Source organism: Python bivittatus, unplaced genomic scaffold, assembly GCF_059951505.1.
Source record: "Python bivittatus isolate LINGU-HERP-01145 unplaced genomic scaffold, Pbiv_v1 ctg000960_np1212, whole genome shotgun sequence".
Lineage (NCBI taxonomy): Eukaryota > Metazoa > Chordata > Lepidosauria > Squamata > Pythonidae > Python > Python bivittatus.
The window spans coordinates 6,468,631-6,482,112 of NW_028277124.1; the positions used below are offsets into that span (position 1 = coordinate 6,468,631).

General features: G+C 41.0%; 1 protein-coding gene across 1 annotated transcript in view; it reads right to left on the reverse strand.

Annotated features, from left to right (window-relative positions):
- The window catches only part of XRN2 (5'-3' exoribonuclease 2), a 73,872-nt gene that overhangs the window by 25,885 nt on the left and 34,505 nt on the right, over positions 1-13,482 (reverse strand). Inside the window, exons 18-23 of the mRNA XM_007421396.4 lie at positions 13,207-13,314; positions 13,022-13,111; positions 11,154-11,226; positions 9,917-10,000; positions 8,703-8,800; positions 8,517-8,596 (exon numbers count right to left, since the gene is read on the reverse strand). Coding sequence (XP_007421458.2) covers positions 8,517-8,596; positions 8,703-8,800; positions 9,917-10,000; positions 11,154-11,226; positions 13,022-13,111; positions 13,207-13,314 — 533 coding nt within the window. The remainder of the gene's footprint in view (positions 1-8,516; positions 8,597-8,702; positions 8,801-9,916; positions 10,001-11,153; positions 11,227-13,021; positions 13,112-13,206; positions 13,315-13,482) is intronic.

Genomic DNA, 13,482 nt, shown 5'->3' on the forward strand with positions numbered 1-13,482 from the left:
TCCCAGTTTGGGTATCTTCATTCTATTCTCCCATTTCTGCTCTGAACAAATTTCTTATACCACATCTTTTTTTTTCTCAGTACATATTCTACACAAATTTTTCTTGTACTTATGGCTTAATGACAGCTTTTTTTTCTACTTTATCTTTTGAATTTCCTGCTTTCATTTAAAAATCATGTTTTTGTATATACTCATTATTGTGTTCAGGAATTAATTTAATTTCCTATGCTTCTTATGATAATGGGAAAGTTATAGATGGCTGGAAGGGGTTAAATTGTGTTAATCATACAACTGTTTTTAATAAAACATCTCAACTTGTGTGCATCAACTTGGGTTTATACTGTATTATCAGCCTGAACATTCAAGAGTATGCAAACTTTTGGACCATTTTATTATTTCCATTATTGCTACAGTTTAATGATTGTACTATTTTGTGATGCCTAATAGTTTACTTTGAATCACATTACAAATAAAAAAAGTGTTTTGTCTGATCACTCATGTTTACTTACAAAATGGTTGCATCTTACAACTTCTGCAAGGGGTATGTAAACATATGAGCATAACTGTATCTCTCATGGTCTTAGCCCATCCAGTAAGATGAGGCAAAGTTGGTGTGCTTTGAGCTCCTTCAATCAAACAATGACATCTACAGTGTCAGGACCCAGGAAGTGTGCCTTCTTTGTCATAGTGCCTGCCCTCTAGAATATCACCACCCCTCACATCCATTTAGCTCCCACCCTGATGTTCTGCAAGTCTTTGAAAACCTAACTGTTCTCCCAGGCCTTGGGATAGGGTGTTTAAGGCATGCTGGTGGCTGATTGCTGTGCAGTTTGTCTGGATGCTTGGGCTCATTTTATTGTTTTTTATTGTTTTCCTATTTTAAGTATAAGCCCCCAGAGTCATCCTGAAGTCAGGTGACTTCTAAATCTACAAAGAAGTCAAGTAGGGGCAAGAAGGATGCATTTTTCCCATCTAGGTCTCAGCAGAGGCCACCACAAAAATGATGGATGCCATCTTGGTCCCATGAGTAGGGCTGAATCCTGTCTGAAAATCTGTCTCGCTGACACAAAAACATAGGCAACTCCAAACAAACAGCTCCCTTCCAGGCACCAAAGCTCTCCACTCCCTCTTTATGCTAAACACAATACTCCAGACCACTATCTCCAAAACGTTCAGAAACCAGCAGAAACCGAGGTTACCAACTCTTAGAACCTCAGAGAGTCCACTAGAGACTGCAACATTAATTCCACCACCATCTTCAAATACCAAACTTAAACTACATAGAAACACAAATGAATTACAAAAGTGCAGACAATTCAGCAATGCCTAGAACATTCGTGAAAAAAGAAATGATTCTAACTGAGTTAAAGGCTTGCAGTGTGGAGATAAGGGAGGTCAACCAATATTACTCCTGTTCCCAATATTACTGGACTGCTGGCCAGTGGCCTTCTTTAAGGTAAGAAACACTCTTCCTTTTAGGAAGAGCTGAAGGAGTAGACTCCTGCCTCACTGCTGTGACTGTTTTGCTCAGCATTTTGCTGACAAAATCATTCATAGTTGCCAAACTCTTGACTTTGAATCAGCAGCATCTGACCATGTTAGCTAGGACTCCTTTTAGTTTGTTGACTTTGACAAAGTAGTTGGGATGTTCTTCACCATGACCTCTGTGACCTTTGGATTCAATCCATACTTCTCTTGACTACTGCGGACAGCTGGAGGAGCATGATGGTCTGGACTTGGGAGATTGGCAACAACTTACTTTGGGAGGTGGTGCTGCTCATGGTCTGGGAAGGAGGCTGTGGTCCATCATCCACTGAAGAGGCTCTTCCTGGATCTGGCTATTTTTGATAACTATTGTCCAAGATGGACATTCAGCTGCAGAGTGCTCTAGGGTAAGAAGTTTATCTATACAGGTAGTCCTCCTCGCCATTCGTTTATTTATTTATATTTGAAATTTAGTCACCGACCATCACACTCAAGAGTGACTCTGGTTTAGTGACTGTTTGAAGTTACAACAGCGCTAAAAAAGTGACTTATGACCGGTGCTCAAAGTTACGAGTGTTGCAGCGCCCCTGCAGTCAAGTGAGCGCAATCTGGGTGCTTGGCAACCAGCTTGCACTTACAGCAGTTGCAGCATCCTGGCGTCATGTGATTGCCATTTGTGACCTTCCGGCAAGCAAAATCAATGGGGAACCATGTGATTCACATAACAACTGCATGATTTACTTAATGACCATTGCAAAAAAGGTCATAAAATCGGGTCTGGTCATGTGATGATTTGCTTAACGACCACATCACTTAGCAACCTAAATTCCGGTCCCAATTATGGTCATTAAGCGAGGACTACCTGTACACTTTTCAGTCAGAATTCAGGCATGGGCATGGTCCTGGTCCTGAAGCAGCATTGGTAACTCCAAAGGATTACCTTTGTTAGGACACAGATGGGGATAGTGCATCCTTCTTAGGACTACTTGTACCTCTTGGCAGCCCTTAGTACCAATGACCGTGCTATCTTTCTGGACCAACTGCAGGTTTGGGATTTGAGACACTGTTTTGCAGTACTTCCATGCTTTGCTATGGTGATTCATGTTCTCCTCACCACCTGCCTAGACTACTATAACATGTTCTACAAGAAGCTACTTTTGAATACCACTCAAGAACTACAAGTGGTCCAGAATGCAGTGACCTATGTATTGGTAGGTGCTGAGTGCTATATCCATATTACAACAATTTTGTAGGTTTTGTACTGGTTTCCAGTAGGTTTCTAAGTGCAATTCCAAGTGTTGGTTTAACTCTATAAACCATTTCAGCTTGGAATTTATGTACTATGAACTATCCCCTCCAACCAGATTGAACTTGTCTAAGTAGTCTCTCTCTCAGGACAAGTTTGTGGTTATGTGTATGGGATTAAGACCCAGACCAGACATGTTGTTTCTCCATGATACAGATCCATGGCAAGCCCAGTTGTGGCGACAGAAACATTAACTTGCTCAGTTATCTGGCATCAATTTAAGCTAGTGAGTCCTGAGGAACTGGACAGGTTACTCTGTGCTGTGAACGCAGCAACCTGTGGACTGGACCCATCCCTCCCAGCTAGTAAAAGCAGCCAGGGAGGTAACTTCCCAATGCTTTCGAAAGAGGCATTTCTCTCCTCAAGAAGCCAACCCTTGACCCAACTATCGTGGACAACTACCACCCAATCTCCAACGTGCCTTTTTTAGCAAAGATGATGAAGTGGCGGATGCACAGTTACAGAGATTTGTGGAGGAAAGGGATTATCAGGACCCTTATCAATCAGGATTCAGTTTGGGGGAATGGCTCTGAAACTGCCTTGGGGTGCCTTGCTTAACGACTTCTAATGAAATTGGGGTGCGGGAGTGCAACCCTCCTGGTCTTTCCTGACTAGTCATTGGCCTTCAATACCATCAAACATGGACTGACTGCAAAGTATTGGGGGAATGCCCTCCTTTGTGGTTCTCCTCCTTCCTGAGTGGTAGATTCCAGTCAATGATGGTGGATGGGAAGAGGTTGAGCCCATAATGTTATAGGGTGCCACAGAACTCAGGGGGCTGAGACTGAACTCTGCAGCACCCCATCACAGAGTGACTGTGGGTTCAACTTCTCTTGGCTGGACAAGTGATGCAGTGGACATATTGACTTGGTGCCTGGAGGCTGTTAGAGTCTGGATGGGGACAAACAGGCTTAGATTGAAGCAAGATGGAGTAGCTGTGGATATGGAATTCTTCTGATTCTAAAGATGTCTTGCCTTTAATTCTGGATAGGAGTCATATTTCCTTGGATGGAACTGGTTCACAATATGGGGTTTTCTTGGACTTATAGCTCTTGCTTAAACATCAGGTCGAGGCTGTGGCCAGAAGAGCCTTTGCATATTACATTTTGTGCTCCAACCGCAATCTTTCCTGGACCAGGAAACATTATATGCAGCCATTTGGGCCCTCAACACATCACAACTGGACAACTGCAATTTGCCATACATGGGGCTGCCCTTGAAGACCACCTGAAAGCTTAAACTGGTTCAGCATGCAGTAGCTGGTTTTCACGTTTAAAAATGTACATGTCTCAGGGCCTGACTACCTCCCATACTATCAACTCTGGTGAATCTGCCCATCCTGTAAGATATGGGACAGAGGTCCTGCTGGGTATCCCATCTACAAAGGAATACCATTTATAGGGGTCCCAGAGCAGAGTCTTCTCAATGATGACAGCTTTGGAACAGCTCCTGTGGAACAGCTTGCCCCCACATATAAGAACCACTTCCTCTGTACTTAGTTTATGAAAAGAGGTGAAAATGTGACTCTGGCAGAAAACAGTGGGGGGATGTTAGATTTTTGTTTACATCTGCTGATTAGGGCTACTGTTGCTAATTTGATGTTGTTAACTTTCATTTCTATTTAACACTACTCATGCTGTTTTGGAGTAGAGTGGCATTGAAATATCAGAAATAAAATTCTTGTTTGTTTATTTACGAACTTTATAGGTTACTCCAATCTAATACAACTCTGGGCAGCTTACAAAATACAACAGTAAAATATAAAATAGAGAAAACATCAGAGGTTTGGAAAAAACAATCATTTAAAACAGAACACCATCACGCACACTGTGTCAGCCCAACAAGGTAGACCAGACGAAGAAACTAACGTCACATAGATCAAGACTACAGGTAGTCCTTGACTCATGATGGCAATTGGAACTGGAGTTTCCATCACTAAGCTATGCGGTAGTAAAGTATGACCACACCACTTAGCGACAGCAATCCCTGCAGTCCCGGTTGCCATTATTAACTTAATCCCACGGTCATTACGTGAGGCAACTTCCTGCCAGCTTCCTACAACCAAAGTCAGTAGGGAAGCCAGCAGGAAGTTGCAAGTCCCATGCCTGCAGAGGGGCAAGTGACTGCTGCCGGGTGGGGGAGGAAGTGAAGGGGTGCATGGGGGTACAGGGGAGGGTTGGGGAGGGTGCGCGAGAGGTGTGGCATGGGGAGGGTACACGTGGGTGAGGGAGGGTTATGGATGGCATGGGGTGTGTGCGAGAGGCACCATATGGGTCAGGGAGGGTGCATGAGGATGGGAGGAGGTGCATGAGAGGCGTGGCAAAGGTTGGGGACAGTGCACAAGAAGTGCGGCGCAGGGAGGGTGCGTGAAGGGGAGTGTGAAAGGTGTGGTGCGGGTCAGGGAGGGGATGTGTGAGAGGTGCTACACAGGTCAGGGAAGGTGTGCAGGGGTGTGTGAGTGGCTGGCATGGTGTGAGCACAGAGGGGCTGGGGGAGGGTGCACGGGTGGGAGAGACTTCCCCCAGCAACTTGTGACCTTCCCTGCCGGCTTCCCTATTGACTTTCTGGGGAAACCAGCAAGGAAGGTTGCAAATGGTGATCACATGATCGTGGGGCACTTGGCAACCAGTCATGACTGTGGGGATGCTGGGACGGCTGGAATTCCGAGGATCAGTCCTAACCACCATTCATTCAGCACCATCGTAACTTGGAACGGTCGCTGACTGGTCACAGGTCGAGGACTACCTGCACTTTTATTATAACAGCTATAGCAACAGAATCTTGCAAGTCTGAATGCGTTTCCCCCTCCCTTAATTTATCTTCATGTGAACTAAGGAGGGACTTGTCTGAGCAGTTTTCTCAAGTTATTTTCTTGGCTTGGGCTCAAGCTCCTCTTATTTGACCATTGCTTTGGTAATGGCTCTTCCTCCTGTTCTTCAAGGTCATTCCTGATTCCCTCTATACTCAGGGCCTAGGGACAGAGCCAGGCTTAAGAGCTCATTTAAATACACAAAGATGGGAAAATAGCATTCCAGAAGGCAGGCACCATATCAGAGAAGGCACATTTCCAGGGTGTCATCAGTTTGCACTGTTTAATCAATAGGATCTGAGCATGCTGACACTATCAGACCATGTGGGATGGGAAGAAATGATGGTGGGCCCTCAAATAACTAGGCCCTATGCCATGAATGGCTTTATATGTGATAACCAGCACCCTGAATTGCACCCAGAAGCTTACTGGCAGCCAGTGCAACTCACAGAGCAGAGGTGTCACATGGGCATTCTGTGGTATGCCCATAACTGCCTGTGCTACTGCACCAGCTATAGCTTCTGAGTGCTTTTCAAGGGCAGCCTGATGTAGAGCAAATTGCATTAGTCCAACTGGGAGGTGACCAAAACATGAGTGATGGTCTAGGCATAGGTGCAACTGGTACAATAGATGAATTTATGCAAAGTAGAACCAGGGCAGTCACACTACTCCCTCCCTGCTGCATCAGAGGTCACCCACAAGTGTGACCAATGCTGTATCGGTACTATGCCCCAATATGAAACCAGACTGATAGGGGTCTAGATAATCCATATCCTTCAGGGTCCTCTGAAGCTGCAACCCAACCATCTTCTCAACAACCTTCCCCATAAAAGGGAGGCTGCAGACTGGACAAAAGTTGTCCGGAACAATTGGGTTCAGGAAGGGCTTCTTGTGGAGGGAGTGCATCACCACCTCCTTCACAGCTGTAGGTACCCGCCCCTCAAAGAAGCAAATACTATCACATGGACTCAACCACATGTCTCCTCCCAGGTGGCCTTCACCAACCAGAAGGGGTATGGATCTAATTCAGAGGTGGCCAGGGTCTTCAGCCTGAGGATCCTGTCCAATTCCTTGAGAGTCACAGGTTCACAGATAGCCAGATCAGACCATACTTAAGTCATATCAACAGGACCAGCCTAGTCAGAGTCCAACTTTGAACAAATCTGAGAAACTTGATCCACTAGATGTTCAGAATACTACTCACAGCAATCCACTAAAACCTTCTGTGACCCATCCCTCCCAAGCAAGGAAAAGTGGGTTGCCAGGTGACTACCTGCAGACCCATGTGTAGAGAAATAATTATGTTTTGCTGCCCTTATTGCCATGACATAATCTCTAATCTGGACTCTTATTTGTGTTCAGATGAATTCGCTCTTTGTCTTCCTTCAAGAGTGCTCTAGATGTCTCTTTTGATATCCCATCTTCCAAAGGTCCTTGGAAGACCAATAGGATTAATGTGCAGTAAGAAGCCACAGAGGGGCAATCTAATCCAGGGCTCCTATTTCAGGCAGCAACCAGAGACTCAAGTCAAACTTTCTATCAGAACCTCAGGACAAATCCCAAGCTCCCTCTGAAACCCTCCTGGGTCCATCAGTCACCTGGGCCGACTGATCAAATAAATCCTCTCTCTCTATAAGAGAGGGCAGCACCACCAAGGCAGAAAGCAATAAGAAAGTGATCTAACTATTGCAAAGGATTGGTGGTAAGATCTTTCACTCCCTCATCACACTGCAATTGCCCTGAGACAAAAATCAAGTCTAACGTGTGACCCCTGGTATGTGTCAGTCCTTCAAATAATTTGGGTTAGGTTCACAGTTGTCATAATAGCCATAAACTCTCGAGCTATCCTGGACTCCACGCTGCAAAAAAGCAGACTGAAGTCCTCAAAAGTCCACTACCAACCTGACAATGGAATCTAGTAGCTCAGGTAGGGACATCATTATGCAGCAGGGAGGCAGGTATAGGAACCACATCACTAGCTGATCCTTAGAGTCCAACTTTGACCCAAGGGGCTCACACTTGGTTATCTGAGGTGCAGAGCCTCTGAAAGCCATTAAAGACTTGTGGATTACAACTGCCCCCTGCACTAAGGTCACGACTGGTGTCAGACCTGGAACCCAGGTGAGCAGATCCCTGAGTGGGGAACCACCCTCTCATTCATCAACCAGGTCTCAGTTATGCACGCCAGATTGGCTGCCACATCCACAATCAAGTCATGGATGACGAAGGTCTTAATACAGACCAACCTGGTGTTCAATTTCAGCAGCTGGAGCCCAAGGCCACCAAAGACCTGATAACCTAGTCTTGAGGCTGAATTTTGAAGGCTGATCACCCAGGCTGCTAGGAATGGTCTTCCCCTGGAGGCAAGACTGGCTCTATCAGTAACAGACTTTTGGAAGATAGTTAAAACTCTATTATTCCAGAGGGCTTTTGGCTGTCAATGTGATGTTGCCAAGGTTGTGCTGTTATATTTATATTGTATTGCAAATATTCTAACTGTTGTACCTTATCATTATTGTGAACTGTCAAGAGTCACAACAGGGCACATTAAATAAATAAATACCCCCCCAAATAAATACCCTCCCAAAATAACACTCCTAGTGATTTCCCACATGGGATGCCATCTTGTTTTTTGGGGGATGGGTCTTTTACACTGTTATTTTCACAATCATATATTCATTTTCCAAATGTTCCCATCCAAAGCTGATTTTCCTCATCATTCTCCTTCTAAAGTGACTGGATTTTTAAAAATTCCTTCTTGACAATAATAATAAAAAAACCAAATCAGTCTTATCACATACATTGATTTGCTTCTTATCTACACTGTGATAGCACTTGATTCTTAAGAATGAAGCTGGAGTGAATTAACAATGAGCAATTTGTCAGTAAACTAACTGCAATATAAGCTGTACTTACTCATCTGGAAGAATGGGATTTTCATTCAAGGTAAGCTTTCCCTGTATTCCATGACACAGTTCAGGGGGTGTGTCTACTGGCTTTTGAGGAGTAAGAAAATCCTGATTAGCTTAGCCAAACTAGCTCTAATGATAATTATGCAGTTGAGACGTACTTCTTTTCGTACATCTAACAAATATGACGTACCTCTTTTTCACCAGACTTATACAGTTCAAGAATGAAGTCATGAAGCTGATGATGTTTCCCAACAAAAAGAATATCACCACCAAGACTATTTCTTCTGACTAGAGAAGAAAATGAAGTAATAATACTTCATTAATAGGAATGTTTAAAAGGAGTAAGGTTAACAAAGTAACACATAGTTTACTGTATGCATTTGCAACACAAAACACCATTTATTTATTTATTTATTTATTTATTTATTTATTTATTTATTTATTTATTTATTTAGTATAGCCGCCCATCTCAAACCAGTGACTCTGGGTGGCGAACAATAATTTAGAATACTGTAAGAATTTTGCCTTGATTGTGTGTGCTTAGTTTACAGTATAGCTCAATTATGCTCTAGGGGGGAGGAGAACATTTATTACTCTTAAAAGTAATTTCTGCTGTTTAATCACTGAGATGGCTAATTCCATAAAGTACATGCTGTCAAATGGGTGCATTATTAACACTTTTTTTACAAAATCAAAAGCATGGGAATCATACACAAGGACTTCTGATTACATATGGAGTCACATGAATTTTATACCCTTTTATAAAGGGAATCAAGTATTCAGGAGAAACTAAACATCTCTCTCCTGCACTCTCCATCTCTTGTGACTGCTTGTCAATCTGAATAACAGATCATGTAATAAAGGTGCTTGGATGCTTGTCAGAGTTAGTAAGGAACATGTCTATATTCTGCTCTGTTTTTCTTCATTGTCCAAGTATTTGACATGAAGGGCTATAAGAGGTTACTACATTCCACAATTCCAGGTACAGATTTTATGACTGATTGCCATTGAAGGGAAATATAAATAGTTCACATGTCTAAAAGTGACAAAATGCATTTTTATGTTGAATTTGTAGAACTATTTTATCAAAGATGCAAGAATAACTAATTCCTCTTAGCACTTGAGTTGAGTATTTGATGTAAACTTGATCACAATGTGATTCAAAATTATCCTAACAAAAAGAATATTCAACTTAAAATGCAATGTGGGTGGGTGGTGGGAGCATTTTTATGCTACAGATAATTAAAAGGACCAAGATTACAACAGTATAAGATTGCACAAATATTTGTTGTCCTAATTACTTGAGAATGAAACAAAAACAGATTGATATCTTGTACTTATATATAAATATCACTACCAAAATTTTCTGTTATCAAAACCTTTTTACAATCCTGCAATTCTTACTTTCTTCAGAAGTGAGGTCAGGATACACCTGTGACAGAGCAGCTCTCAGACGGCGCTCATCAACAAAAGGCAACAGAGCAACCCCTAAGAAAATAAGCAATTGGAACTTACATTTCTCTCTAACAGCATCAAGGAGAAAGAAAGTTTAAAGGATACTTGGGCAAATCAAAACATAATTGTCTTTTGGATTTCAAGAGGAAGAGATAATTAAGCACATATTTAGCCCTTCCACTAAAATCAGAGACTTGAAAGATTTAACTTAAGGTCATTGACTTTCCTTGAGGATGGGAAAAGCAGGAAAAGAGAATGCCCCCTTATCTACCATTTCCCCTTCCCAGAAATGCTAGAACAATTTTCAATAGTATTTTTTTTTTTAGTGAGACTAAACTGGCATTTATCTCTGTACCCAAACAGATCTCTTTTAAAGACTTTTTGTCTTATGTGAATAGTCTATGGAGCTAAAGAAAAAATAATGTACAATCTAAGCAAATGTAACAAGTGTTCAGTGTAATCTGGAGACATCTTAAACTACATAAATTAAGAACATTTCAAAACTGTTTGACTTTGGATTGATTATGTTCATGACTGAAGCTAAGATGTTAAGTTAAGATACACCTAATAAAAAGCAAAAAGATAGCTTGCAGTTAGGGTTAGGGTACCTATTACAAATACTGAATTTCTGAATATCCTTATAAAAGTACAAAATAATTGCAAAATCCAGTAATTTATTTTAGAGTGGCATTCAATGGGTAATTTATCAGTGGAGCAGCACTACAGCCAAGCACATTTCCCTGCTTCCTCCAGAGAAAATATGGGATGAGGAGAAAGAGAATGCAATGGAAGAAGAGAAGAGGACAGGGAAGCCCCATGTGCAAGTAAAGTCCTCTTGCATGACCCTGGGCAGAACACATAAAACACAGCATTTCATGCTGATTTTTCTATTTTAAAAACTATTCAAACAGCTTATAATTGAGTATTTAAAATGCTAAGTGGTTAATTAATTATATTTTAGTCACAGCAATAAAATGCCATATAGATACTGCTGAAATTACTATGTATCACAGCTTATATAATTTGTAACATTTATTTGTTATTTTATAAAATCCATCAAGAAAAACAGCACACAGAAATCAGTTTGGCAACTGCTAGCAAACCTGGTTAAAAAGTCTTTCCTGTTTTCTTAAAATTATTCCCAAGACTAACCATACAAATATTGACTTCATGATAAAATATTTACCTTGCCAAGCATATTTTTTCCCATTCAGATCAATAGCAAAATCTTCAGGGTAGAAATCAATTATACTTGAGTCCTGTTTTTAATAAAGTATTATTACAGTAATTTAGAAATCTGTGGAGTGTTGGATGAAGCTACTTATTTTTTTTTTCTGAAACATAATGAAAAGAGCATATTTTTTTAAAAAAGTTTACCAACTTTTCTAAAGTAGAAATTTAAATAAAAAAGTACATTTTCAAGGTGTCAGATTTACACTTTTTAACCTTAAGCCCTGAATTGGGGTCATTAAACTAGCTGTAGAAGCGTATGTATGCATTCATCAATATCTTGCCTTCCTTATGTCCCACTCCCCGCCTCCTCCCAAATCCCGAGCCTGCTTTATGGTAAGAAAAATAAACTTTCTAAGTGCTTGATAATTTGGGCACAAGTATACATTAGAGCTTGCAGAAATAGCACTTGTGGCACATACCTTGAAGAGCATGGAATTAGCAGGAGAATGGCTGGGCTGCTGAGAAACTCAGAGCTTGGTCTAATCAGATCAGAGAGGGCTTGACTTCCAATCCCTCTCATCCATTCAAAGCAAAAGGAAGGGGTGTGATCGAGGAGAGAACTTGCCCATTGGCTGGTTGTTCCCTCTTCCACTTTCATTCTATTCAAGCCTAGTCATCCCTTCAAATGTGAGCCAGAGACTAAAAAATCATGCACCTTTCTTGCCCCCTGCAGCCAAAGCAGCATCTTTTTTTTCCAGGCAGGAATTGGGGCAGAAACTATTGAAATTTAATAGCTCCTGAGTGAACATTAGTGTGGTTAAAGTTCCATTTTTATATCCTTCCCGTTATTTGTCTACCCAATGTTCCAAGAGAAAGGGTAAATTCTCATTACACTAGCAAGGAAAAAAGCCTTGCTTTCTTTCCTTATTCATCCCATGCCTTCATTACTGTAGACCTCATAAATACAATTCCTGTTTAAAAATTCAAATATTTAAAAAGTGGGGATAAAATTGGAGATATTTCCCTTCTTCCCTCAGCTAATGCTGATATTCTGAATGGCTTCACTAATTGTGTGCTGAAGTGAAATGTAACCACAAAAAAGCAATAGCTAATTTGGTGCCAGTGAACCCTGGAAAATTGAATGAAAGGTTTTGGCAAATAGTTCCTTTGGCTGCTTCTTCTGATTTACCAACCAGCTTTATTTCCCTTTTTCAGAGGATCCCATGTCCACTGCTTTTTCCTCTGTAGCCTGCCAAGCAATCTTCTTTTCTCTGTCACCCCCATTGTGCTTACAAACAAGAATTAGTGCAGAAAAATGTATTTTAAAGGGTGGCTAAACAGAAATAAAATCAATGTATCACTATCAGAATAAATCCATATATTTTAAGGAGTAATTAAGGTAGGAATCCATTTATTTCACTGGATGGACGAGAAATAAATTAATTGCTAAGTATAGTACTTTAAATGTGGCGGCCGTTTTGTGATATCTACTCTACCACAGGTGCCACTTTATGTTGGTTCTCTTCACATTTTCTCAGAACTCCAAAGGTCCCTCCCAACAGACTGCCTACAGTGGCCATAAACATTTCAAGCAGATGCAGTGGTTCAACTATATTTTTATCTTCAGCCATAACATTCCTTTGCAGGCATAATCTCAGCGTGGGAATCTAATATAGATCAAATTAAATTTGGGTTGAACTGAAACAGCCATTTGAGACCACACGAGTTCCAACTGAAATATTTACAATAGGTAGTTACTCAAATAAATAATATCCATATTTTTCAGAAAGCTATTGAAGTAGTTGAGGGAATATTAATGCAAATAATCAAAGTTTGAAGAAACAAATAAACAAACAAACAAAGACCCTTTAATTTTCTTACTGGATCAGTCATAAGTTTCCGCCATGTTGGTGGGAGGAAATTACCACTGGCAGCTGGAAAGACTCCCATCAATTGTTCAAGAGGTTTGAACTATAAAAATAAAAGTCAATAGTAGTAACTGTTTAAATTTCCCAATAAATCTTTAGTGACTGAGATGAATTATAAACAGAAGCAATAAATCTTACTGGTTTGGTTCCTTTCTCAAAATCTGAGACCATGTCTGCAATCCCTTCAAAATCTGAAGCAAATGGTGCATAGTGGAAAGGATAATACCATTTCCAGGAAGCGCATCCCTAGTTTGGAAAATGTAAGAAGTATTTATATCAAAGAAGACTCAAGAACCCCTTATTCTCTGTTTTAGGAACTTAAGCAGTGCTGACAAACATTTGACTTTTACAGCAGAATAGTAACTATTCAGTAAACCTTAACTAAACTACCTGAATTATTAGACGCATAAGCAA